Consider the following 24,068-nt stretch of genomic DNA (forward strand, 5'->3'; position numbering starts at 1 on the left):
GGAAACTGAGGCAAACAGGGTAAAATAACTTGCCTAGAGTCACATAGCTAGTAAGTGTTTGAAGCCAGACTTGAATTTGGGTCTTCCTGACTATAGGCCCAGTGTTGTATCTTTAGATACTATAGTTTAAAAGGCCAAGCTCTCCACTGCATCCAGGGCCATCTCCAGTCATCTTAATCTATAGGTAGCCATTGGACCCAGATGGTTCCTGAGGAGAAAGTGAGGCAGGTGATCTTGCACAGCCCTCCCTCCCTCAAATCCAATTACTTGCATGCATCTCTCCGATGTCGTGCTTATCTTTGAGAATGAAGGACAAATAACACCAGCAATTGATGCTATTATTTTAGGTATGACATAGTAGAAAATGGTGAGTGGCCAGGACTAAAGGACTAAAATGAATTTGGGGTCTTACTCTGCCACTGATTTGCCATGTGACCTTAGTTAAGTAATTTCGCTTTTCTCAGGTTCTTTCCTATTTCCTAATCTATTCAATTTAGGGATTTGAACTATATAATCTTTTAAGATCTCCTTCAATTTCAAATACTGTGAACATCTTACAAGCTATATCAGAGAATATGGGTTGATTTCTGGTGATAAAAGAAGTCCTGCTAAATATGTTTCTCAAAGGAGAAATGTTTATGCTATAATTATAGCATAAAGTACCCAGATTTGTATGTTGCAGATTAACTCATGTCTTTTCCATTTCTAAAGTTTTATCTCCTATCCTTTTTGCATTCTTGATGTCTTTGTCCTCACAGCTACTTATTTCCAATGTCATTTTTATATCTACTTTCTAGCTTCCCTTTTTCTTGTTCCCTTCAGCCTTTCTTCTTGTCTATACTCAGAAAGCTTGTTATAAATCTCATTATCCTTGTTCATCGGTCTTCCTTAGGCATCCTGTATGCTTAAGCTTTTCAAGCTCTAAGATTTCAAGTCTCTGTACCTACTTTAAGTCCCATTTTATAGTACCTAAAACCATGCTCAATGTACATTGGGTCTCCTTTGTCTTGTTCTTTCTATTCTTCTGCTCTGTCCTTCTTTAACTTTCTTTCCATCTTATTTTTCTCCCTTGTACAGCTGCCTTCCTGGCTGCTTCCAGCATTTCACTTTTATACCAAGTGCTGACACTCAGTTCGTATCAGATCTCTTTTCTTCCAACCCAATCCAGGACTTTTAAAAGGTCACATGGAGTGTGATGGTTTTCATTTATAATCACCCCTCCTTCTACTCTATAGCCACATATACACCTTCCTCTCTCTATACTACATCTTCAGTTCAGTGACTTAATGTCTCATTCTGTAAGCTTCCCTGGCTTCTTTGACATTTCAGATATTGTATCAATGCTCTGAATTCTGAATGTTTACAGCTGGAGCTGTTAATGCAAGTGCAAGGAAAAGGAAAAAAAAGGAATTTTCCAAGTGGCAAGTTGGAAAATTTTTTGGTTATTTTTTTAATCGTACTGCTAAAAAAAATAATAAAGCAGCAAGATAAAGTGAAATGAACATTGTATATGAAGTCAGGGGAACAGGCTTCTAATCTTAGCTCTACCACAGGCTGTCTGTGTGATCAAGAGCAAGCCACTTTACGTTCCAGGGGGGGCCTCAGTTTTCTCAACAAAATGATCCTGTGAAAGGAAGTCTTCAGAAGCCAGTTTCCTAATGACAGGTTTGTACTTTGGTTCTAGAACTCTGATTGATAGGATATACTGGCTTTCACAGCATTATGTTGCAAAAGGACCAAAGCCATTTTTTTTTACCATATCTTTGATTTATTTTAAACCAGAAATATGAATTTTATTTGTCCTAAAAAATACTGGATGAGGAAGCTCTTTTTTCTATTCCTGATTGATTGGTACCTGATCTGCAAGTTGTTGTCTTTAAGAGTCACTTGGGACACAGAGAGAATGCATCATTTGTTCAGAGTCAGTACTTGAGGTCGGGTTCTTCTGACCAAAGGCCACCTCTCAATCTATTCACTCCATCCTTCCTCTAGACATCATTAATATATAGTACAAGCAAATCTCACTGCAGCCAACTGCCTGTCTTTAAAGATGTTCCTTATGGAATTGACTGCCTTTGTATCATTGTTTTGCCTGAAGTTATTGTTACCAGAAACCCATTAGAAACGTTAGAAGGATATCTTTGACATTTCCCTACTTCCTTTCCCATGCTATCCATTGCACATACTTGCAGGAATGATGTGGTGAATGTCTTATTAGTAACCTTCTATTTTGAAGGGGCTGTTACATCTTGTATGCAAGGTAGGATACTGACATTATCCAGGGAGCTTTGCCATTTTAGTAAATTAGCTGGAATTTTTTGCTGACATTATTTTTATGATGCTATTTTTTTAAATGCAACCTCTCTGTTTTAGCCACACTACACAATGTAGAAAAAGTAGCCCCTACCCTCAAGATCTGCCTAATTATTTTCTAATAAATATAACTTTAGCACTATCAATTTTGTTTTGAACTTAGGTAGAACATTTTATTAGTTCAAAATACTTTTTTTTTTTTAAAGTGAACTTTAATATAGGTGCAAATGCATTATGTCAAGTTTCAAGTGAATGTCTTATCTTTGTTGCTGTTTAGCTGTGTCCGACTCTTCATGATTCCATTTGGGGTTTTCTAGGCAAAGGAACTGGAGTGGTTTGCCATTTCCTTTCCCAGCTTATTGTACATATAAGGGAACGGAGGCAAGTAGGGTTGAGTGGTTTGCTCAGAGTCACACAGCCAGCCAGATTGGTACCACAATATTACTTCACTCTATCCACTGCACCACCTGGCTGCCCTGTTCATCTTTGTATTCCCCCAGATATCTTGAATAATGGACAGGTACATTATTCCATTAATCCAAATTAGGCTGAATTTTTACAAACATCACATCTGTTTCCCCAACTATCTTTTTTCTCTTCCATAAGCAACTGACAAGTCACCTGTGGAAGCACAACGAGGCTTTGGTAGAACTGGAGAATGGGATCAAGAATTCTCGTAGACTGGAGAGCTTCTGTCGAGACTTTGAGCTGCAGAAAGTCTGTTATCTGCCTCTCAACACCTTCCTCCTTCGGCCTTTGCACAGGCTTATGCACTATAAGCAGATAATGGAGAGGTTGTGCAAGCATTACCCACCAAACCACTCGGATTTCAGGGATTGCAGGGGTAAGTAAAAAGAAATACTTGTTCGTCTACAAAGAGCAGTGGATGGATTCGGGGTTTGTGGATTTTAATGCCACATCTGCAATTTTGCTAACTCACAGATTGCTATCTTGTAGAGGGACCTTTATTCCAGTAATGACATTCCATAAGAAGTTTAAAGTGATGGCAGTGGGTTTTTTTAGTGATATTTTGTTTTCTTCTTGATACAGGTGGAAAATGTTTATGAATTTGTTTTCTTTCCAGAGAAGGAACTAAATGATGTTCCTCCTAACTTGGAAAGCTAGATTGAAGTGGTTTGAAAGCAATATCCTGCTGGCAAGAATCTTTTTCCCAGAGTCTGTCAGAGAATGTAGTCCCTGGTTTGGCCCGCCCTTAACCTTAGTCTTGGGGAACTATTGATTTAATGCCTTTGAATTATTTACCCATTTTTGGATAAGAATCATAGATTTAGAACTAAAAGACCTCTCCAATTCAGGTACAGCTTAGACAAAACAGCTTCCAAGATACTTTCCAAATGTAAAATTTCATGACTAAGGAAACCTAGGTTCTTGCTCTGTTTCTACCATTAGCAATGTTTACACTGAGCAAATCAGTTTGCTTTTCTGGGTTTCACTTACCTTATCTTTAAAATGAAATCTTTGGTCCCTTTTAGTGTAATCCACCTGGGAATACACTTAGCTAAATTCAGAAAAGCTACATTCAGAATGACCACAAGGTGATGAATTTTTCAGTTACAATAACTTTCAAAGCTCTTTTGTATCCTGGTGATGGAATCTATAAGCATTTTCATTTGGTCTTTTCTTTTTACTGCCACAAGGTTACTACCTTTGAAGGCCAATTGTACCCAAAGGAACTAAGAGTGAAGGGATTGTTTATGTGTGTCAAATGCTGTTGGGAAACCAAAGCTGAGCAAGCTAGCCCTGGAAGTAAATGACTACATTTTATTATACCAGTGTCTCTGAGGGAAGCAATGCTGTTAAGCCCTCGGAAGACAGTTTCTGACACTGTCATCCTAGAGGGCTTTATCGTGAAGCTTGAACTGCAGAAGATGGAAAAACCCCCAAAAGCCCCCATGTCTCTCATAAACACTTAGAGTTTTCTTTCCTCTTTTATTTTACTAGCTGCGCTGGCAGAGATTACAGAAATGGTGGCGCAGCTCCATGGCACCATGATAAAGATGGAGAACTTCCAGAAGCTACATGAACTCAAGAAAGATCTGATTGGCATTGACAATCTTGTTATCCCAGGAAGGGTAAGTAGGACAGGATAGTAGTGCCTGGAAGCAAAGCAAAAGCTGAGACCCACCTCTTTCATCTTAAATCAGTTCATGTCTAAGAAACAGTTAGGCAGATAAATGATGCAGTGGAAAGAACATTGCACTTGGAGTCAGAAAAACCAGAGTTTAGATCCAGCCTTAGACACTGCCAGATCTCTCAACCAGCCTCAGTTTCCTCATCTGTAAAATAGAGATAATAACAGTATCTGCCTTACAAGGTTGTTGTGAGGATCAAATGAGAGCACATATTGCAGACCTTGAAGATATCACAGGTTCTGTTTCAGATCATGACAGTAAAACAAATATTGCAATAAAGTGAGCCAGAAATTTTTTTGTTTTCCAGTGCACATAAAAGTTATATTTATACTATCTTGTAGTCTATTAAGTGTGCAATAGTGCTAAGCCTAAAAACACATATATAACTTAATTTGAAAATACTTTATAGCTAAAAAGTACTAAACACTACCTGAACACTTTCAGTGAGTTATAATCTTTTCTGGTGGTTGTCTTGACATTGATGCCTGATCCAGGTTGTGGTTGCTGAAGAGTAGGGTGGCTGTGGCAATTTCTTAAAATAAAACAATGAAGTTTGCAGTATTAGTCAACTCTTTAATTGGCCTGATTTCAATATTATTGCATTTCGGAATAAGAGAGGATAAGAGACAGGAGAATGATTGGTCAGTAAAGCAGTTACAATACACGCAAAATATATTGATTAAGTTTGTTATCTTAATTGGGTTTGGTTCATGGAATCCCAAAACAATTACAATTGTAACCTCAAAGATCATTGATCATGAGAGATAATAATGAAAAAGTTTGGAATATTGTGAGAAGTACCAGAATGTGACACCAGGACTTGATGTGAGCACATACTGTTGGGAAAATGACACTTAAATACTTGCTTAACACAGGGTTGCCACAAACATTCAATTTGTTTTTGAAAAAAATTATGCAACATCTGCAAAACCTAATAAACAAATTAGGCCTGCATAAATGCTTTTTTATTAAGCCCCAGTGGCAAATTGTCTTTCCCCTAGGGTTTTTCCTTTTACTCCTAACATGTTTAGGAAGATGCTGTGAGGATCATGATGCACTTACCACAGTAGCTGGCACATAGGTACTTAATACACTTAATAAATGTTTATTGATAGATTAATTCCATGAATTGAGTTGAAAGGAAATCATAGCAACCCTTTAATTCTTGTCTAATGGTTACTTTTCTCCTAAGGGTGTCATTTATTTTCTTCCCTCACAAGCTGCTCAGGAATCAAATGCCAACTCATGGTTCTGGGTATGGGACAAGCTCATTTATGTCATTTTGTATTCTTTTTTTTTTTTTTTTTTTTTATTTAATAGCCTTTAATTTACAGGATATATATACATGGGTAACTTTACAGCATTAACAATTGCCAAACCTCTTGTTCCAATTTTTCACCTCTTACCCCACCCCCCTACCCCCTCCCCTAAATGGCAGGATGACCAGTAGATGTTAAATATATTAAAATATAACTTAGATACACAATAAGTATACATGACCACAACATTATTTTGCTGTACAAAAAGAATCAGACTCTGAATTATTGTACAATTAGCTTGTGAAGGAAATCAAAGATGCAGGTGTGCATAAATATAGGGACTGGGAATTCAATGTAGTGGTTTTTAGTCATCTCCCAGAGTTCTTTTTCTGGGTATAGCTAGTTCAGTTCATTACTGCTCCATTAGAAATGATTTGGTTGATCTCGTTGCTGAGGATGGCCTGATCCATCAGGACTGGTCATCATCTAGTATTGTTGTTGAAGTATATAATGATCTCCTGGTCCTGCTCATTTCACTTAGCATCAGTTCGTGTAAGTCTCTCCAGGCCTTTCTGAAATCATCCTGTTGGTCATTTCTTACAGAACAGTAATATTCCATAATTTTCATATACCACAATTTATTCAGCCATTCTCCAACTGATGGACATCCATTCAGTTTCCAGTTTCTAGCCACTACAAAAAGGGCTGCCACAAACATTCGTGCACATACAGGTCCCTTTCCCTTCTTTATAATCTCTTTGGGATATAATCCCAGTAGTAACACTGCTGGATCAAAGGGTATGCACAGTTTGATAACTTTTTGAGCATAGTTCATTTTGTATTCTTCTAACCAGAATGGTGACATCTTTGAAAGAAGCAAAGCCTGTTACAGAGATGCATTACTTTCAAAGCAAAGAGAACCACACTAAGTTAAAGGGAAAGTCGCAAAACTATTATAGCCCTTTTAAAAAGAACTTCTTTCCTAGAATATAGTCCTTCTAATAGGAGACTTTGTGTCAGTGTACAAAACTTGTCAAAATGGTACTATAAGTATCACAAAGAGATGCAGAGAGAGACAGTGTTGCAGAATAGATCCAGAAGACCTGGGTTAAAGTCAAGCTCGGAACTCTTACTAGCTGTGTGACCTGTTGCAAGTCATCATACTGAAACTTTCAGTTTCCTCATCTATAAAATTAGAGTAATATAATAGCATAGAGTTATTGTGAAGGTCAATTAGATTATGTTTTATTGTCAAGTCTTTTGCAAACTTTAAAAGGCTTTGTAAATGAAGTAATTGTTATAAACACGGAACTGTTCATATTCCACAGGCAGAAGTCTACCAATTTTATGAAATGCTTTGGTTTTAAATGAGAGAGATATACTTGAAATCTTAATTTATCTAATACAGGAAAGATGAATTGAGCTTCCAAGGTTGGAATCTTTAATTCCAGGAAACTTGGGTATTTCAAACTAGATAATCACAAAACAGTTCATTTTTGATTGGAAACATGTTGAAATAGTTATATATGGAAAGAAGTGGGTGGAAATTAAAGTTAGCATTCATCTCTGCCATGCAGGAGTAGAAACTACTTACTGCTTTAAGCATTTAGTGTCATATTTGGTTCATGTGAGTCCTAGGGAAACTACTTTTAAAATTGTCTGTAATCATATTGAGAACTCAACTTTCTCTGGATAAATTTGTATATTAAAGTGACTAACAAGTTTTCCATGGGAAATTATTATTTTTTTCTTTGAACTCCAACATGTATAATTGGAAGGGTATTTTTTCTAGCCATGTGAATATATGGCTATAATTTTGTTGGATCTACCCTATAGTTAGTAGGAAATCTGAATAAAGATCAAGGCCCTAGTTAGTATTGCAGAATTGCCTTATCACTGTGTTTTCTTACTCATCCAATTGACGTGACTCATTCATTATCTGAACTCTTCTCTGAAGAAAATGAAGTATTTATGCCTGTTAGTCATCAGGGAAATTCTGTAATGGATGATTTTAATTCTTCAAGGTTGAATGAACTATTTTAAAAATGATTTGAAGGGACTGATGTGGAGCTGAAAGGCTCTAGTAAGTTAGTTTATAAACAGAATTTGAAAATTTGTTATTTGAGGATGAGAAAATCTTAAACCTGCTCACATAATCTTAACAACCTATTTTTCCATTTATAATATATTTCCTAAAATGATTTATGGCACAGCTGTGTATCCTCTGCGCACATCATTTGTACCCAGCAGGATTAAGATTGGGACAGTATTGGTGCCTGGCAGATAGACCTTTCTTGGTCCCTTTTAGAACTTTAGTTAGAAGCTCAGTATGCATTAATACATCATGGACATGAAGTGGAGCTGATAGCTTGTTTTCTTCCAGACTGAATTTCTGGTTTAACAGCATGTTGGTGCTACTGCCTGCCTCCTCTTTCTGTTTCCCAAAGAGGAAAGAGAAAAGAGAACCTGGTGTAGTAAACTATTATTTTGACTTAGAAACCTCGGGGCTTTTCCTTCTCTTTAGAAGAGAAAGAACCCAAGTTTAAAGATGCTGTGGATCTGTTTCCTTCCCCTTTCTATAGTTAACAGTGTCTCGAAAGAGACTTTTGTTGAAGGCAGTATAACTGTAAATAGTCTACAGATAACGAATGTGAAACTTAATAGCTGGTGAAACAATCTGTCACAATAGGATGGACTCCTTTAGCCTCTAGTTAATGCATTTAGTATATTCCTGTTTGATGTTTTGTTATGAAACCATTTTCCTCCCTTTTGAATTGCTTTGATATAATAAGTATTATCTCCTATCTTTGTCTCCATAGGATTGAACTCTGACTCTATGCCTCCTTTGTTCTCAGTTATCTGTAGGCTACAGAGGCTGGGAAAAAATGCCTCCTCCTTTTTTCTTTCTTTAATCGTTTACAGCATTAAATATAACACTCCTGTCTTTCCATATTGGTTCTGTCAGAAGCATTGTTGGAAATGTAGCTCCTTTTAAATAGATGGTTAGCTGTTCCTCCATCATCAGAACTCAGTTCTAAGAAAACATCATTTCCTTAAATAATAACAGTGATGTGCCCTAGTCTTCTTGTGTCCTTCGTGCAAGGCTATGCAAGTGTTTCCCAAATGCTATTTTACCAATCTTCAAAATATACCACTTCAACTAATAAATTGCTTCCTAGCCAGAAGTGACCTCTCTACTGCCTCTGAACTTTTAGATTCTACATGACAACTCTCTCAAGCACTTATCTTGACCTAGTTTGTATGATAGCTCTTTGTGTATGGCTTATCTTTTCTATTAGATTGAAAGATCCTTAGAAAGGATCTCTTTATATTTTACCTTGCAATAGAAGAAATTTAGTTAATTTTTTGATTGCTCAAATAAAAAACATTTGAAACATCATTAGCTTTTGACCCTAAATCTGACTTGGAATGGGGCACTGGATGATTATAAACTGAAAATCTTTTTTTTCTTTTCTGAGAAATCTTATTTTAGGTTTTTGGTCTGTGTTCTGGGTAGAAGACTATATTCAGATAAGTATTTTGGAGGGGGAGAGGGGAGGGTGAAGACCTTTTATTTCATTAGTATATGGAAATTTTTCACCAATACAGATTGTCAGCTCACATATTTTATGCTCTTACAGAGTTGGCTTACAGCACTGAGAACATTAAGTGACTTGCCCAGGGTGACACAGCTGTTATGTACCAAAGGCAGGACTTCACCTCAGGTCTTCCTGACTCCAAGACTGACTTTCACATTACCAATGTAGATCAATACAGTAATGAAATTCATCTTTCCCAAAAACATCCCTAGGTCCAAGAAAATTCGAATAGTTTGTACAAGGATATGTTGAATCTAGAGTCATTTATTAGATTTATATTAGATGCACAATATTTCATATATTGGGGATTGTAGCTAAAACATGTTACCTTCCTTTGAAAAGTTTCCAGTCAGAAAATAGCAATGGGACATCTTTTCTTTGCTAATTTGTCTACATGTAAAGTTTTACTACTGCATAGGACCTGCAGCTCTACTACATTGGAAAACTCTGCTTTTAGATAGGCAACAATGTGATATGGATAACAAATGAGAAGTCATCAGAATAAAGTAGCATATATACCAACTACAACTGTTTTAAAATAATAAGACTTTGCTCTATGTATTGTCTATCTATAAACAGATTCAAAATTAGACAAAGATGTATTATTAGTTTTGCTGAAGTTGGAGAATTTGTATGACATGGTAGAAAAATTATGGAATTTATCATTACAAATTCTGACTATTTATACTTATTGATAATATAAACCTGGGCAAGTCAGTTATTCTCTCCAGGTCTCGGTATCCTTGAGTACTTTGGACTAGATGTCTCTTCTATCCCCAAATCCTATTATCTTGAATTATTTTCCCTCAATTACACATGTAAACCATTTGAATTTGCTGTTGTACAATTGTTTTAGTCATGTCCAACTCTTTGTGACCCTTTTTGAGGATTTGTTGGCAGAGATACCAGAGTGGTTTGCCATTTCCTTCTCCAAAGCTTAATGCTTTACTTGGCTTAATTATTTGTTGAGAGTATTTAATTTCTAATTCAAGAAAAATGAATAATATCCCCTTTATACGCCAGGATAGGATATGAGTTCTCTCCAGAGGCATGCAGGATGTCTCACCTTCCTATTTGTCCTCCTTTTCTGTAATATTTCTCTTAAAGAAGATCACTGAAGTCTGCACCACAGTTCAAATCCATTCCAAACATTCCAGCCAAGAATAAAGGACAGTTGTTTGTTTGTTTTTACAAGTCAAAGATTTTAATATTAACTCAGATTGAGAATCTATCAGGAGGCACTCATGACTTGTTCTTCCACAGGAATTCATTCGCCTGGGCAGCCTCAGTAAGTTGTCTGGAAAAGGGCTACAGCAGCGTATGTTTTTCTTGGTAAGTAAGGACAGCTATTTTTTTTTTTTTTTTTTTTGCCTATTGTACACTTAAATGAAACCTTGTACCAAGGAATGAAGTGGCAATATTTGAGTTTGGGACCTGGGAAGCAAAAAGGGTAGTGATAACATAGGCTTAGGGTCTCCAAGTTAATTAAATGATATAAAACCTGGATTGCATTTTTGACTTAGGCAATCATAGGTTTTACTTTCCAGTATGGAAACTCCCTTTACTAATGCAGGTTGTCAACCCATATAACTTATACACTTAGAGAGTTTCTTTAACTTACCAAATTTGGATTTATTGCTTATTGCTATTTGGATTACTTGGGTTTGTTTATTATTATTGGTTTTTTAAAATTAAAATTGGTCTTATTTCAAATGATCTTTTTTCCTTCCTTTCTAGTTTAATGATGTTTTACTATACACAAGTAGAGGACTGACCGCCACCAATCAGTTCAAAGTTCATGGACAACTCCCACTCTATGGCATGACAGTGAGTATACAGTGGGTTAGCAGAATGGTATTAGACCTGGGGGCCTGATTAGATTGGGCATTCTTTTTTGTGTGTCTGCCTTGAACAATCTATGAAGCCTTTGAGAAATCCTTCTCAGAATTATGCTTTTAAATGTATAAAATACATCAGATTACAAAGGAAACCAATTGTATCAAAATAGTTATCACAGTATTTCAAAAATCAGTTCACAGTCTCCAGGATAAAAACTTCTTGATTATATCTTGCTTAGTGAACTGGAATTAGTTTTTTCCCCATTTCTCAAGTCTCTTCTCAGTATTAATCTAGAAAGTATGCTGATTAAGACCATGAAGAATGTATTGATCCATGCCTTCCTCACACACCTTCCTTCAATGCTGCTTTTCTTTCAGCTGAAAGTGATTGGTTCCTTCTCTGATGTTTCTTCTACCATTTTGTCTGGTTCTTTCCTTTGCCCATATCAGTCTTATCTTTTACTGTATTTATTTGTGGACAGGTAATAGAAACTTGTAAGTTCTATGAAGACAAGGCATGGCTATATTGTTCTCCATCTTCATTTCCATATTATTTGAGCAAGGTGCTAAATATTGATTGAACTGATAGTTGGCAGAGCCCTGTTATGTACCTTGGTACTGTTGTATTCATGGTTGGATCTCCCAAAATTAGGAGAAATGTTATGGTTCTCTCTGTGTTGAAAAACTACTTCTTTTGCTGTGTCTAACTATAGATGAAGTTTTGGGGTATATTTGTATAATAGCTTCTAATAATAATAATATCCCAAATGCATTTATTTAAAGTCTAAGATTGAGTGAAGATAGATGAATTATCTACAATGACCTTTCCCCTGTTGTTGTTTTCCAACATTTTTTATAACACAAGAAATTCTTTTACATTCATAATGCATAATCTGTTTAGCTATTTTCCAATACATAACCACTCCATTGGTTTCCCATTCTTTGCTGTTAAAGCACATATAGATCTTTATCTTGTTGCTTTGACCTCTTTAGGGAAAGGCATGCACATTTTAGGGACTTTTTGGAACAGTTCCAATTTGCATTGATTCACTGAGCTAATACTTTGCATTTATCTCCAACTAATTTTCATCATACTAGATTCAATTCATTTTTTTTAGCCATTTGAGAGGTTTTTGGTTCTTGATTGTCACCCAACAGTCAACTTTTTTTCCTAACTTGTCATCTTCAAACTTGATGAGCCTTCTATCTATAACTTCATCAAAGTCATTGATTTAAAGGGGAAAAAAACGATAAATCATGTAAAGCCAGGTCAGAATCTTAGGGCATTCTACTTGAAACTTCTATCTAAAATGATATTAGTCCCTAAAAGACCACTCTGGGTTCAGTCATTCAAGACAATTTTGAATCTACCACCTGTACTAATGCTTAGCCCAAATGTCTGTGAGATTATTCTGAGACTTCTCTATATACATTCTTTTGAATTCAGGTGATGCCTTGTTTAAATGATATATGTAGTTGTTTAAAAAAATAATAACTTTTACTTCCCTCTTTAAATAGTTGCGCTGTATAGTAACAGTCACTGTAAACTTGTATCTTATAGATAGAAGAAAGTGAAGAAGAATGGGGTGTTCCTCATTGTCTTACACTTTGTGGTCAACATCAGTCCATTATTGTTGCAGCAAGGTAATTCAGTGAAGTAGCCTCTTAACTTTGTTTTATGTCGCCGGCTTTGGGTCTGAAAATGAAATGTGAACTTTTATCTTCAGTTCTCGGATTGAGATGGAAAAGTGGATCGAGGACATACAGATGGCAATTGATTTGGCAGAAAAAAGCAGTGGTCCCACCCCTGAATTACTAGCAAGTAGTCCACCTGAAAACAGTAAGTATGATGTTAAGCTGGAAATGTTATCCAGTGTTGTCAATCAGTCCACTGACCCAAGATTAACTAGGGGAAGATAATTGTGATATTAAGGAAAATTAATATTGTTCCATTTTTTAAAAATCCTATTTTGGTCATCTTTTATGCCCATGATACACTATATCTGTATCTTGAGAAATCAGGTATCCTAACAGTCAACTTCTTAGGCAATAAAAATGGCAATAAAAGATTTGCAAGTTTAGAATTTCTAAAATTTTTCTTTCTATATTAACTTGATTTCTCAGAGAATACTCTCCCTAATATGCCCTAAAAATTATTACCTATTAACAAAGAATAAAAGGAAAAAAGGTATTTTAGAAAAATTAACAACCATCAACCAAGCTTGACATTATATGCCATGTTCCTTATATACCAATTATCAAATTTAGATAGAAATGGGGACCACTAAATTGTACATAAAGATCCCTGTGGACACATACTGACCTAGAAAAATAAACATTAACATTATATATGTTTTGTTGTATTTTACATTTTATTTTGTTAAAAGTTTGCCATGTACATTTTAATCTGATTCATGCTGCTCTTAGGAGTATTGCAGGTCACATGGAAGTTTGATACTTCTACCACACATAGTCTTTCTATTTCTGTTTTCAAAAGGGGAAGAGGGGAGGAAGGTGCATTCTCTCATCTCTTCTTTAAGGATAAGCTTGGTTATAATCTTACTACTTGTATAATGAGGCAGCAGGATAGAAAGAACACTGGATCTTTAAATTAAAAACCTGCATTCAAATTCCAGCTCGGCTACTTATTGCCCATGTTTGTCCCCTTAAGGAACTCAGCAACTTCTTACTGCTGCCTTTATTTTTTTTCTCTCTTTTTTTTTTAAATTTATTTTTTATTATAGCTTTTTTATATGCAAAACATATGCATGGGTAATTTTTCAACATTGACCCTTGCAAAATCTTCTGTGCCAACTTTTCCTCTCCTTCCCCCTACTCCCTCCCTTAGATGTTACTGCCTCCTTTATAAAAGAGGGGATTGTACCAGGTAGTTTCTAAGGACCCCTCTAGCTTTAAATCAATGATCTCTTCCACCTTTTAGGGAAGGGAAACAAGAGAACCCATAAAGAGTGCAAGCCTCAAAGTGTAAATGGTCCATTTTCCTTCATAGTGTCAGCTGGACTAGAATCGGCATCTAACCTGAGGGTGACCAAAGTCCAAACATCCAGAGAGTCAGGAAACAAACAGAACTTTAATTAATTTTAGAGTGAGGAAGATGTTTGCCAATGGGAGCTCTACCTCCTAAAAAGGAGAACTGAAAATGTGTTGGGCAAAAGTAGTGCATTTATAGACACAAGTGGCCCAGACCATGACAACCATTCTTAGCTGTTCCCACAGCAGGCTTATGAGTGGAGAATACAGCGTTCCTGGATCTTGTGTCTCTAAGTTGATTATCTCACAGCAGGAGATACAAAACCAGTGGGAACAGGAGAGAAGTACCTGATTCAGTTCACTTGGCAGTTACAAGGAACAGGGATTATGAGCATCTTGAGGGATGCCATACCACATTGGCTCTTAGGTCCCTGGGGAAAGGGGGCCATTAATCCCTCAGTGAGCACCTGGTCCTGATGCAAGCAGTAATTTTGCCAGAGGGTGAGATCATCCAGAACACAAAGGATTGTTGTTATATCTGCTTGCTGGGCCTTAGCTCTGGAATACAGAAAAAAAAATTGTCTCAAATATTTTGATAAAAGCAAAAAAAGAGAGAAAGATAACTCAGAGGAATTTTTGTAGTTCTAACAATGACATTTATAGTGTTTTAACATTTGAAAGTATAGGTACTTTAGCCTGATGAGCTATCTCCAGAGAACCAAGCCTCGGTGAGCTCCAAAGTACTCTATAAGTCTTGGTAATGATAGCAAGGGAAAATCTGTCTGTTTGCAAGAAGAGATGCCTTTTTACCTGCATTCTAGAGTCCCCTGATGACGCCACAGCAGACCAAGAATCAGAGGATGACCTCAGTGCTTCCCGCACATCCCTCGAACGGCAGTCTCCCCACCGGGGCAACACCATGGTTCACGTCTGCTGGCACCGAAATACCAGCGTCTCCATGATCGACTTTAGCATTGCTGTGGAGGTATCTACCTGGGCCACCCAACTAGTGACTATCTCCCAGTTAAAAGTACTTCCTTTTGGTCTAAAGCCAGCCTATCTTGAGTTTTTTTGCCAAGCTGAAACACGTTTCCCACTACCATTAAGAGTCCCAACTGTGCTCTGCCATTTTAATACTGGCAAGCCTTGAAAACTAGAGTTTCCCTATTGGGACCTGATGGGCTATTGCATTATTACTTGTGCTTGAGGAGCTTTCATCTATTTTTATCTAAACCCTAGTGTTGGTGTCATAGGGAAGAATGAATCTGAACCAACAACAATCAAAAGAAAATCTCATCTAAAATTGTTCTATTATTGAGCACAGAGTATACAATTCCTCATACCTGGGAAAAACCAAAAGGGTATTGTTGCTGGGCTTGGTAAGTGCACACCTGTCTCTTCGCTTTAATTCTTTTCATTCTATACCAGGAATCGCTTTCACTATCTGTAAAATGTCTTCTTGTGGTCTCTGTGTATGTTCAATCTATCATGGCTTTTTCTTTACATGTGGTCTGTATCTCATTATTTCATTCCTTAAATGATGTGACTAAAATCTTGGCCACAGACTCAAACAATTTTACAGCAGGTATTCAGAATCAAGAATGGTTGGGGAGGGGGAAAAAAGTTTTAGGTGGCTCTCTCGGAGTGAAGAAAGGCATTTGAAATACTAAGAAAGCTTACCCTTCAGTTGTCTGGTATCTTTCATGGTGGTTTTTCTTTAAATATAGAGATGGTAGTGCAACACTTTGTAGAAACTGTGTTGTTTTTCTTTTTAAGGTAGATTGATTTAATTTATCTTTCCTCAAAATGACAGCAATAGGCAATACAACAAAATAGCTTTGACCAGAAAGCTGCCTCAGGGTAACAATTCTTTACCTTTTCAAGTACGAAGATCTGCTTTTAATAGTGCAACAGTTCAAAGATCCCCAATTGAGAGTTATGCTACTAATATTTTCTCATGGACAAAATACATGACAGAAAGCTACGATTCAGCAATGCTTTTAAATGGATTAATTAATTATAGCAGGATCTACATACATTTAAAACATATTGACACATAGATTAGACTTAGTCTACAGAAGAAATTTTTTACTTATGTTGCCCTGCATAATTTGTTAAGAGCTAAAGAATGATATGGGCAGCTAGATGGCAGATTAGATAAAGTTCTAGGTCTGGAATCAGGAAGATTCATCTCCCTGAGTTCCCAGCCTTAGATGCCTATTATCTGTAGAACCCTGGGCAAATCACTTAACCTTGTTTACTTCACTTCTTTCATTGTAAAAATGAACCAGACTAGGAAATGGTAAACCACTCCAGTATCACTTTCAGGAATATTTACTTGGGATTCCAAGTAAGATCACAGAGAGTCAGACATAACTGAAAAATGACTAAACAACAACAAAAAAGTGGTGAGAACTATTATACTTTCATTTGGATCAGAGGACCCTTAAATAACAACTACTCTTGGTCATAGCTCCATTGCCCCGCAGGGGATCCTTTGCCTGTAGATCAGGAACTCTTGCAATAACAAGCTCTTTAGAAGGAAGTAGAATATCTCCAAGCTCACTTTGGTAGGGGGAAAAGCAAAGTTTCTATGTATCATAAAGACAAATCATAGATCTAATCCCTGTGATTTATTGGCAAAGGGAACTCCCAGACCAGCAAACTCATTAGAGGCTGGCACCATCTCTGGCAATTTCTAGGCTTATAAAGTTGCCTAAAACAGTGAGAAGTGGTGACTTCTGACCCAGGGTCACACAGCTAGTTTGTGTCAGAGGCTCAACTTGAACCCAGGTTTGGCACAGTTCTACTACTACATTAATTCCATTTAATCCCATTGTATATAATATAAACAGACACTCAGAAAGTGATTTATCTAAAGGGGGTGGAGAGTACCACTTATCCTATAGGATGCCTTGGTTAGCATGTATTATATTTATACAACTGTTTGACTCATTTTGTCCCTTATGCACAAATGGATGCACAGCTGAAAGATATATTTTATCTTAAAATATTGAGGTTGATTGTTTTTGTGGCCTGAGCTGGGAGTTGGGTGCAGAGAAGCAAGGCAAGCTTGGCTTTCTGTCATATGTCGTAACACTGATCTTGAAAAATTGACTACTACAATATGAATCAACTTCCATTCAATAGATGAGTTAAAGGGAGTCTTTCCAGTTATGTTGTTAACACCCACATTTTTGAAAACTTACCCAAATGTTTGCTTAATAAAAGGCTTGTGGGTGGTTTTATTTCCCCCCACTCCTGGCCCCCTTCCTTGGAAGTAAACACTACTTCCCCTATATCAGATGTTTGCTGAAACAGTTTACAAACTATTTTTCCCTCAGTCCAACAGAAGTGGGATCTGTTCCCCACAGTATCAAAGTGTTCATCCTGAATCACCACAATCCATCCTTCCCTGTTGTCTCTTGTACCTGGGATTCTTTCATTTATACTTTTCTCAGTGTGACTTTTTTGTGGGCTTTATTTTCTCATTTCTATGTCTTTTTTTTCCTTTTTGTCACCTGTGCTCCCACCACCATCACCAATTTTCCACGCCTACCTCTTTCTTCTTTGTGAGTCTGTCTTTCATGCCCTACTGAGCTGATCATTGATCGGCAGATGGCTTCCATATCACACTTCTGATGGTATCAAATGCAAATCATCATTTTGCGAAGTCTTCCAGATGAATGGTAATCACAAAGGAAAAAGGGTTTGCTTGTATCGTAGTGAAGAAAAGGGAAAGTATGGATAGCTGTCTTAAAAGTGAATTAAGATATTCTAGCTAAACTCTTAAAGGAGGGTGTTTGGGGGAAGAGAGAAACCATTATCTGTCCTTGTTCGTGCTTTTTTAGCATCTGAGTTTGTTAGCTAGAAGCTGGTTTATGACATTGCAGAATTTGAGAGGATCTTTGTGGGCCCAGAGCTGTAGTGTTACTCTGTGGAGGCTTCTTCATACCAAGTGCCAATGTGATTCAGGGCTCTTGAAGTCTAAAGATAGTACAGGACCTTTGATCAGAGTAAAATGGCATCCTGAGAGATATACTGTGGACTTCAAGCCTAATTCCATTTAAGTAACAATTCCTACTAGGCAGATCTTCTTCTTAGAATGGTAGAGGTGATCTTGTTCAATTATGATCATGAATTATTTAAATGGCTCTTAGGTACTGAAGATGTTTTTAGTCAGTCAGGAAACACTGAAAAGGGGGATTTATAAATGACTGCTATAATGTTTCAGGTTTGTTATAGACTCGAGACTCTGATTCCAGGCAACGTTCTCTGTGAAAGTCAACTCACATGCGGTTTTCCTATGTAGTTTTGTGTTCCTCCACAAACATGCAAGATATTTATTCTAGACATTACAGATGGAGCTATTACTCCATTGTTCGTCCTTTGTTCTTGAAAACCATGACATGGAAGTGATGCCATGATATGCAAGTGAATTGGATTTAAGTGAGAGAGCTGTGCAATGTCACCAGCCTCTCTTTCTCCTCCCAAGTGATTAGTAGGGGATCTATTAGACATTTTATATATATATTATATAGCATATGTATTAGACATATATCATAGGGGATATATTTGACATTTTAAATAGGTAGAGAGGGAGAATAGTCACAATGATATTGAGGGTCTTTAAAGTCAGAAAGTTCGGTAGAACCCAGATTATTGTGGGCCTTGGATGGTAGACTAGTGATTTGGGGCTTAATCTCATCATAGTGTATTATCCTTGAAGAAAGGAGAGCTGACATAATGAAAGAAAACTTGGGAAAATTACAAAGTAAATCTGAACTGTAATGTATAGGATGGATTAGAAGAAATTTAGCAAGGAGATCCATCAGGACATTATATACTGACCTTGTCATGAATCAAAAGTAGTCTTGACATAGTGTGATATATATATATATATATTAATATATAAACATGCATTGTATATCCATATGCATATATACACATATATCATGTCAGTGGGAAGGAAAGCATAGAAGCAAGAGATTAAGCAAGACTTGGTAACTTATTAGAGGAACAAGGGAGAGAAGGGAAAAATCAGAAACAATTCATGATTATGAAAAGGAAGTAGGAGGAAGACTAGTTTTGAGGGAAGATAATGAGCTCAATTTTAGACTTGTGAGATATGCTATTCAGGTAGAACCAATTCTACCTGGGCATCTAAGTGGGCAATTGAAAAGTATAGGATCATTGATTAGAAAGAGGTCAAGAATGAAGATGGGAAAAGTCATTAAAGTGGATGATCCTCCAAAGGAAGGAGTGTACAGAGAGAATAACAAAAAAGACAAGCACTGAATGATTGCGTGCAAACACAAGCAAGAGGATGAAGTATGAACTAGCTAACAAAGGAGTCAGATATGTGTTCAGAAAACCCTGAGTCCCCTAGTACAGTGTCCCTAAAACTAAAAAAACACTAAAGGGTTGGAAATGGAGAAGTGTTTCATTATATGAAGGTTCAGAGAAAGTCAAAGAGAATATGGTCTAGAAAAAGTTACTGGATCTCATGACTAGTAGAGTCATCCATTCGTTTAACAGAATCCCAAGGGTAAGGAATAGAGCACATAGACTTGAAATAGGGAGATCTGAGTTTGATTCTTGTCTTAGATATTTAATAGCTGTATGATCTTTGGGCAAGTCATTTTAACATTTCTTAATCTAAGTTTCCTCATTTGTAAAATGGAGATCAAAATAGCAGCTACCTCTCAAGGTAGTTGTAAGGTGTGTACACACCAAGTGAGTACACACATTAAGCACTTTACAGATCTTAAAGTGCTATTTAATGGCTGTTATTATAAGAACTCCATTTCTGGACATCAGAGGACATCTAGTCCAGCCTTCTCATTTTATTAAGGCCTGAGGAAGTTAAGTTGGCCAAATCAAATGAGTTTTAAGCATCAGAGGCAGTATTTGAAAACAAGTCCTCTTGACTTCAGGGTCTGTTCACTTTCCCCTCTGCTATAAATTAGACATTTCAGGTTATCAAATATTTTCTACTTTCATCATTTTACAGACAATTTTGGGTGGGTGGAGGAATTTGATAGGAGCTACCTATCATGCATTTCTTTCTAACCACACTGGTACTCATAAGTAACAATGAACAATGCTTTGTCATTGTTAGGTAGAGAACTAAGAAGGTATTTTTTTTCATAATTTGAGTCAAGGGAAACATGGAGCCCATAACATATATCTTCTCTCCTCAGCAGCTCCACAGGAACAAAGGACCTAAGTGAGAAGCCCATTTTTCAGGCCTAGAAACTTCATTGGAAGGGTTGTTTCCCGATTCAGGCAGAATTTAAGCTTTTGGTTCCTCAACCTTAGAAGGATGTTTTTGTTTAATTTTTGCTAACAGTCATTATAGCTCCCAAAATAAACCCCCCCAATCTCTGCCCTTGAACCGAAGGCACATTGTCCCACACTGAAATGAACTTTCTTCATTTGAAAACAAGAAAACTAGGCAGTCAAACCAAGATACCCTAAAAGGGTGTCTTCTCTTGTAAGGGAGGGCAGGATCTCTTTCATTTCCTACCAAACTAGGAGTATCTTTATCTTCTCTTCCTTCTCCGCCCCCCCCGCCCCCCCAATCCTTCCTGGAAATGGGAAGTCCTGAGGAAAGTTTAGGAGAGAGGCAGCTCAGCTGTCCCTCAGGCAGAGCCACAGTATCTGGCTTTGTTCTTGCTGCAGTGCACTAGGTGGCAGTAAATAGCTGCTTAACCTTTACTCATAATGGGGCTGCCAGCTCCTACTCCTTCACTGGCTTTTCTCCCCTTAATGGGGAATGCCAAATGCTCACAGTGAACTGGAGAGAAGAAAATTCCAAGCTTGTTGAGGAATGATTGAAGAAGAGGTCATCACTGTGAGCTTACTAATTCCACAAGAATAACAGCAAAACATTTTTTCCCCATTAGGATTATAGGCAAGTTTCATTTAAAGGAAAATTATTCTTTCTAAAAAGGTATCACCAGGAAAGGTTTCTGACCCCCTCCCAGAGATGCTGCTTCTTCGTAACTAAAAATTGCGGGGGATGAGAGGAAAATGAAATTTTCTTTTACATGAGATTTTGCTTCTTTTCCGGCAGGGTTTTTTAACTTTGAAAGAGGGGAAAAAAGAAAATGTATGTATGTATGTATGTATTCTCTCACACCCTTCTGGTTTTCTTCCATTTTAGAATCAGTTATCTGGGAACCTGTTAAGGAAATTCAAAAATAGCAATGGATGGCAGAAGCTCTGGGTGGTGTTTACCAACTTCTGCCTGTTCTTCTACAAATCACACCAGGTAAATACCTTCTGTGACTTGAAAAGCTTGTTGCTACAATGGGATCAGATCAAAAAGGTGCAGAGGTCTGGGAGTTTGGGGTCAGAACATTTTTGCCTGCAATTATTGTAAAAATTAAATCCAGCTTCCCACAGACTTGATCATAAGCTACTTTCCACAGTTCTTGAAAACTCGGGGGGGGGGGGGAAAGTGCCTCATGGCTTCCCCCCTTCCCCAAAGTATGGCTACCATACTGCATTTGGAAGTTTTCACTCCAGGAAGACTCCATCAAAAAATGGTGGTAGATTAAATCAAATCCGTAAAATCAGGGCTGTGCAAAAAAGATCTATAAATGGGAATATATTATGCAGATTCTTCTAACAACTAGTTTTAAAAACTAAATAATGGTGATAGAAATGGTAATTAAGAGGATTATATCTTAAAGCAATGGCACTGTCCCTAGGAGTAGATTTTTTTCCCCCTCTAGGGGGCAAATAATAATCCATTCTTTAGGGTACTCTGTGTATCCGTGACAGTGAGGGAAAATCGGGGCCTCTTATACTTTGGGACTGGTTCTCCTTCAAAAGGTGGCAGCTGGCTGTCCTGGAGGCCTGTGGTTCAGAGGTAATCATTAGCTAAGGGCGTGTAGATTTCCAGAGTGTATCTAGAGAGTACCCCGATACACAGTTCCATGTTAGGGCCAATTTAATCTGAGCAATGTCAACCGAGAAAACCTCGGGTTAACACTTAGGCTTAGACCATACTACTAAAAGCATATTTGACGTCCAAGGGCCAGGGACAGTCGGGCACACAGGACTCAGTGGAGAATACAGCCTATGCTATCAATCTCGGGATGTAATGTTACTGCAGAAGGTCTCTGAGGGTTGGTGCGTAGATCAACAGCTCAGCATTCTGACTTCCATTAGAAAGCTAATGCAACATTTCTGCTTCTGGAATGAAGCTTTTGAATATAGATTTCAGCTTAAGTGTTCTCCCCAGAAGACACTCCAGGAGAAATGAGTGACTAGAGCCAGAGAATAGGCAATTTATGCCACAAAAGTTTCAGGAAATAATCTGGGACCTCTCTCATTTTTAAGAAACTAGATAGTTCAATGAATGGAGGACTATGCCTGAAAAGGCAGGAAAATCCAAGTTCATATTAAGCCTCGGACACTTAAGGAATGTCTGATCCTGGACAAGTCACTTATATCTGTCATAGTTTCTTCATGTGAGATGGGTTAATCATACCTACCTCCCAGGATTATAAGAAAAAAGAATGAGACATTTGTGTGTTTACTTTGCAAATCTTAAATGTGATCATTAATTAGTTTTTTCTCGGGCTCTGGCTGAATGATCATGACTATCAGAAAGATTTTTCTACTTATTAAAAAAAATTAGGTAAAATCAACTTAAAGTTTACATCAGAAGTAGTCTACTACAGTGGTGTTAAACTGAAACAGTACATAAGGTTCCTTGAATACCGATTTAGTTTTAAATTGTAACATTGTTTCATTGTATTTTTTGTTAGATATTTTCCTGTTACATTTTAATCTGGCTTGCCTTTCACTCTGGAATGCAGTGGATCCTCATGTTTGCTATCTTTGGTCTAAGAGATACTTTTGCCCAGGTTTTAAACATTCTCCAGAGACTTGCCTTCAAGGCCCAGTGTGCTGAAGAAACAGCACATCCCCAAACATAGCCCAGGTAGGGCACCAATTTGCCCTAGACCCTGGCCCCCGTTTTCCATAAGCAGGGCCTTGGTGAAAAGCAGTCACAAGAGGACTGGGAACAGCCAAAAAAAAAATCAGATTGGGTCTAACTCCTCAGCTTAAGTTTTGGACAATATCTGCAGTTATTTCACAGGCCAAGTTTTCCAAGGGAGAATAGCATCATCCACTTTTGCATGCCTGTGTGTCTGAATATCAAGAATGGTGCTGATGAGAAAACTGAGTTAAAGCTCCAGAGAAGATTTACAAGAAGAGACTGTGTTTGAGCAGGCTTCTGACTGCTTTCAAAATCTGTTCTCATTACTTCCAGGACAATCATCCCTTAGCCAGTCTGCCTTTATTAGGATATTCACTCACCATTCCCTCGGAATCGGAGAACATCCACAAAGATTATGTGTTCAAACTACATTTCAAGTCCCATGTCTATTACTTCAGGGCTGAGAGTGAATATACATTCGAAAGGTAAGGGTTTTCGGTTTGTTTGTTTTACTTCCCCCCTGGACAGAGTACACCTTGTTTGTTGAAGGCCGGGCTTTCCCTGTAATGATGAAGTTAGCTTCTTTTGGCTAAAAGGACCTACCCTTACAGTATGTCATCATGGGTGGGTGTACTATGTTTCACAAATAAGAATAACTTTGATATGGCTGGGAATCCATACTCTAACACACTTTAGTTATTTTTACAGCAACCAAAAGAGTTCTATAAGTAAATAATGGCATCAATGCTTCATACAATGTGGGAGAATTCACATTACAGAAATCAAGTTTTTCAATTTGCTACTTTATAATGTTTCCTAGTAAGAAGCAAAAACAAATTGAATGTGGGTGAGGTTAATGTAGGAAATTGTTTTAATTATTCTAAATTCACCTAAACACTCACTGCCATCAAGAAACTGCATTTGAATGGGGGCCATCTTTAAATCTGGGTATTCAG

At 37.3% G+C, this 24,068-nt stretch overlaps 1 protein-coding gene across 3 annotated transcripts in view; it reads left to right on the forward strand.

The window, feature by feature from the left end:
- The window catches only part of FARP1 (FERM, ARH/RhoGEF and pleckstrin domain protein 1), a 308,923-nt gene that overhangs the window by 280,657 nt on the left and 4,198 nt on the right, over positions 1 to 24,068 (forward strand). For all 3 annotated transcript variants that reach the window (XM_031958582.1, XM_031958581.1, XM_023500517.2), the window contains exons 18-26: positions 2,920 to 3,157; positions 4,276 to 4,406; positions 10,588 to 10,656; positions 11,062 to 11,151; positions 12,724 to 12,806; positions 12,890 to 13,002; positions 14,975 to 15,138; positions 21,322 to 21,429; positions 23,446 to 23,597. In XM_031958582.1, coding sequence (XP_031814442.1) covers positions 2,920 to 3,157; positions 4,276 to 4,406; positions 10,588 to 10,656; positions 11,062 to 11,151; positions 12,724 to 12,806; positions 12,890 to 13,002; positions 14,975 to 15,138; positions 21,322 to 21,429; positions 23,446 to 23,597 — 1,148 coding nt within the window. The remainder of the gene's footprint in view (positions 1 to 2,919; positions 3,158 to 4,275; positions 4,407 to 10,587; positions 10,657 to 11,061; positions 11,152 to 12,723; positions 12,807 to 12,889; positions 13,003 to 14,974; positions 15,139 to 21,321; positions 21,430 to 23,445; positions 23,598 to 24,068) is intronic.

This window comes from Sarcophilus harrisii, chromosome 3 (assembly GCF_902635505.1).
Source record: "Sarcophilus harrisii chromosome 3, mSarHar1.11, whole genome shotgun sequence".
NCBI lineage: Eukaryota > Metazoa > Chordata > Mammalia > Dasyuromorphia > Dasyuridae > Sarcophilus > Sarcophilus harrisii.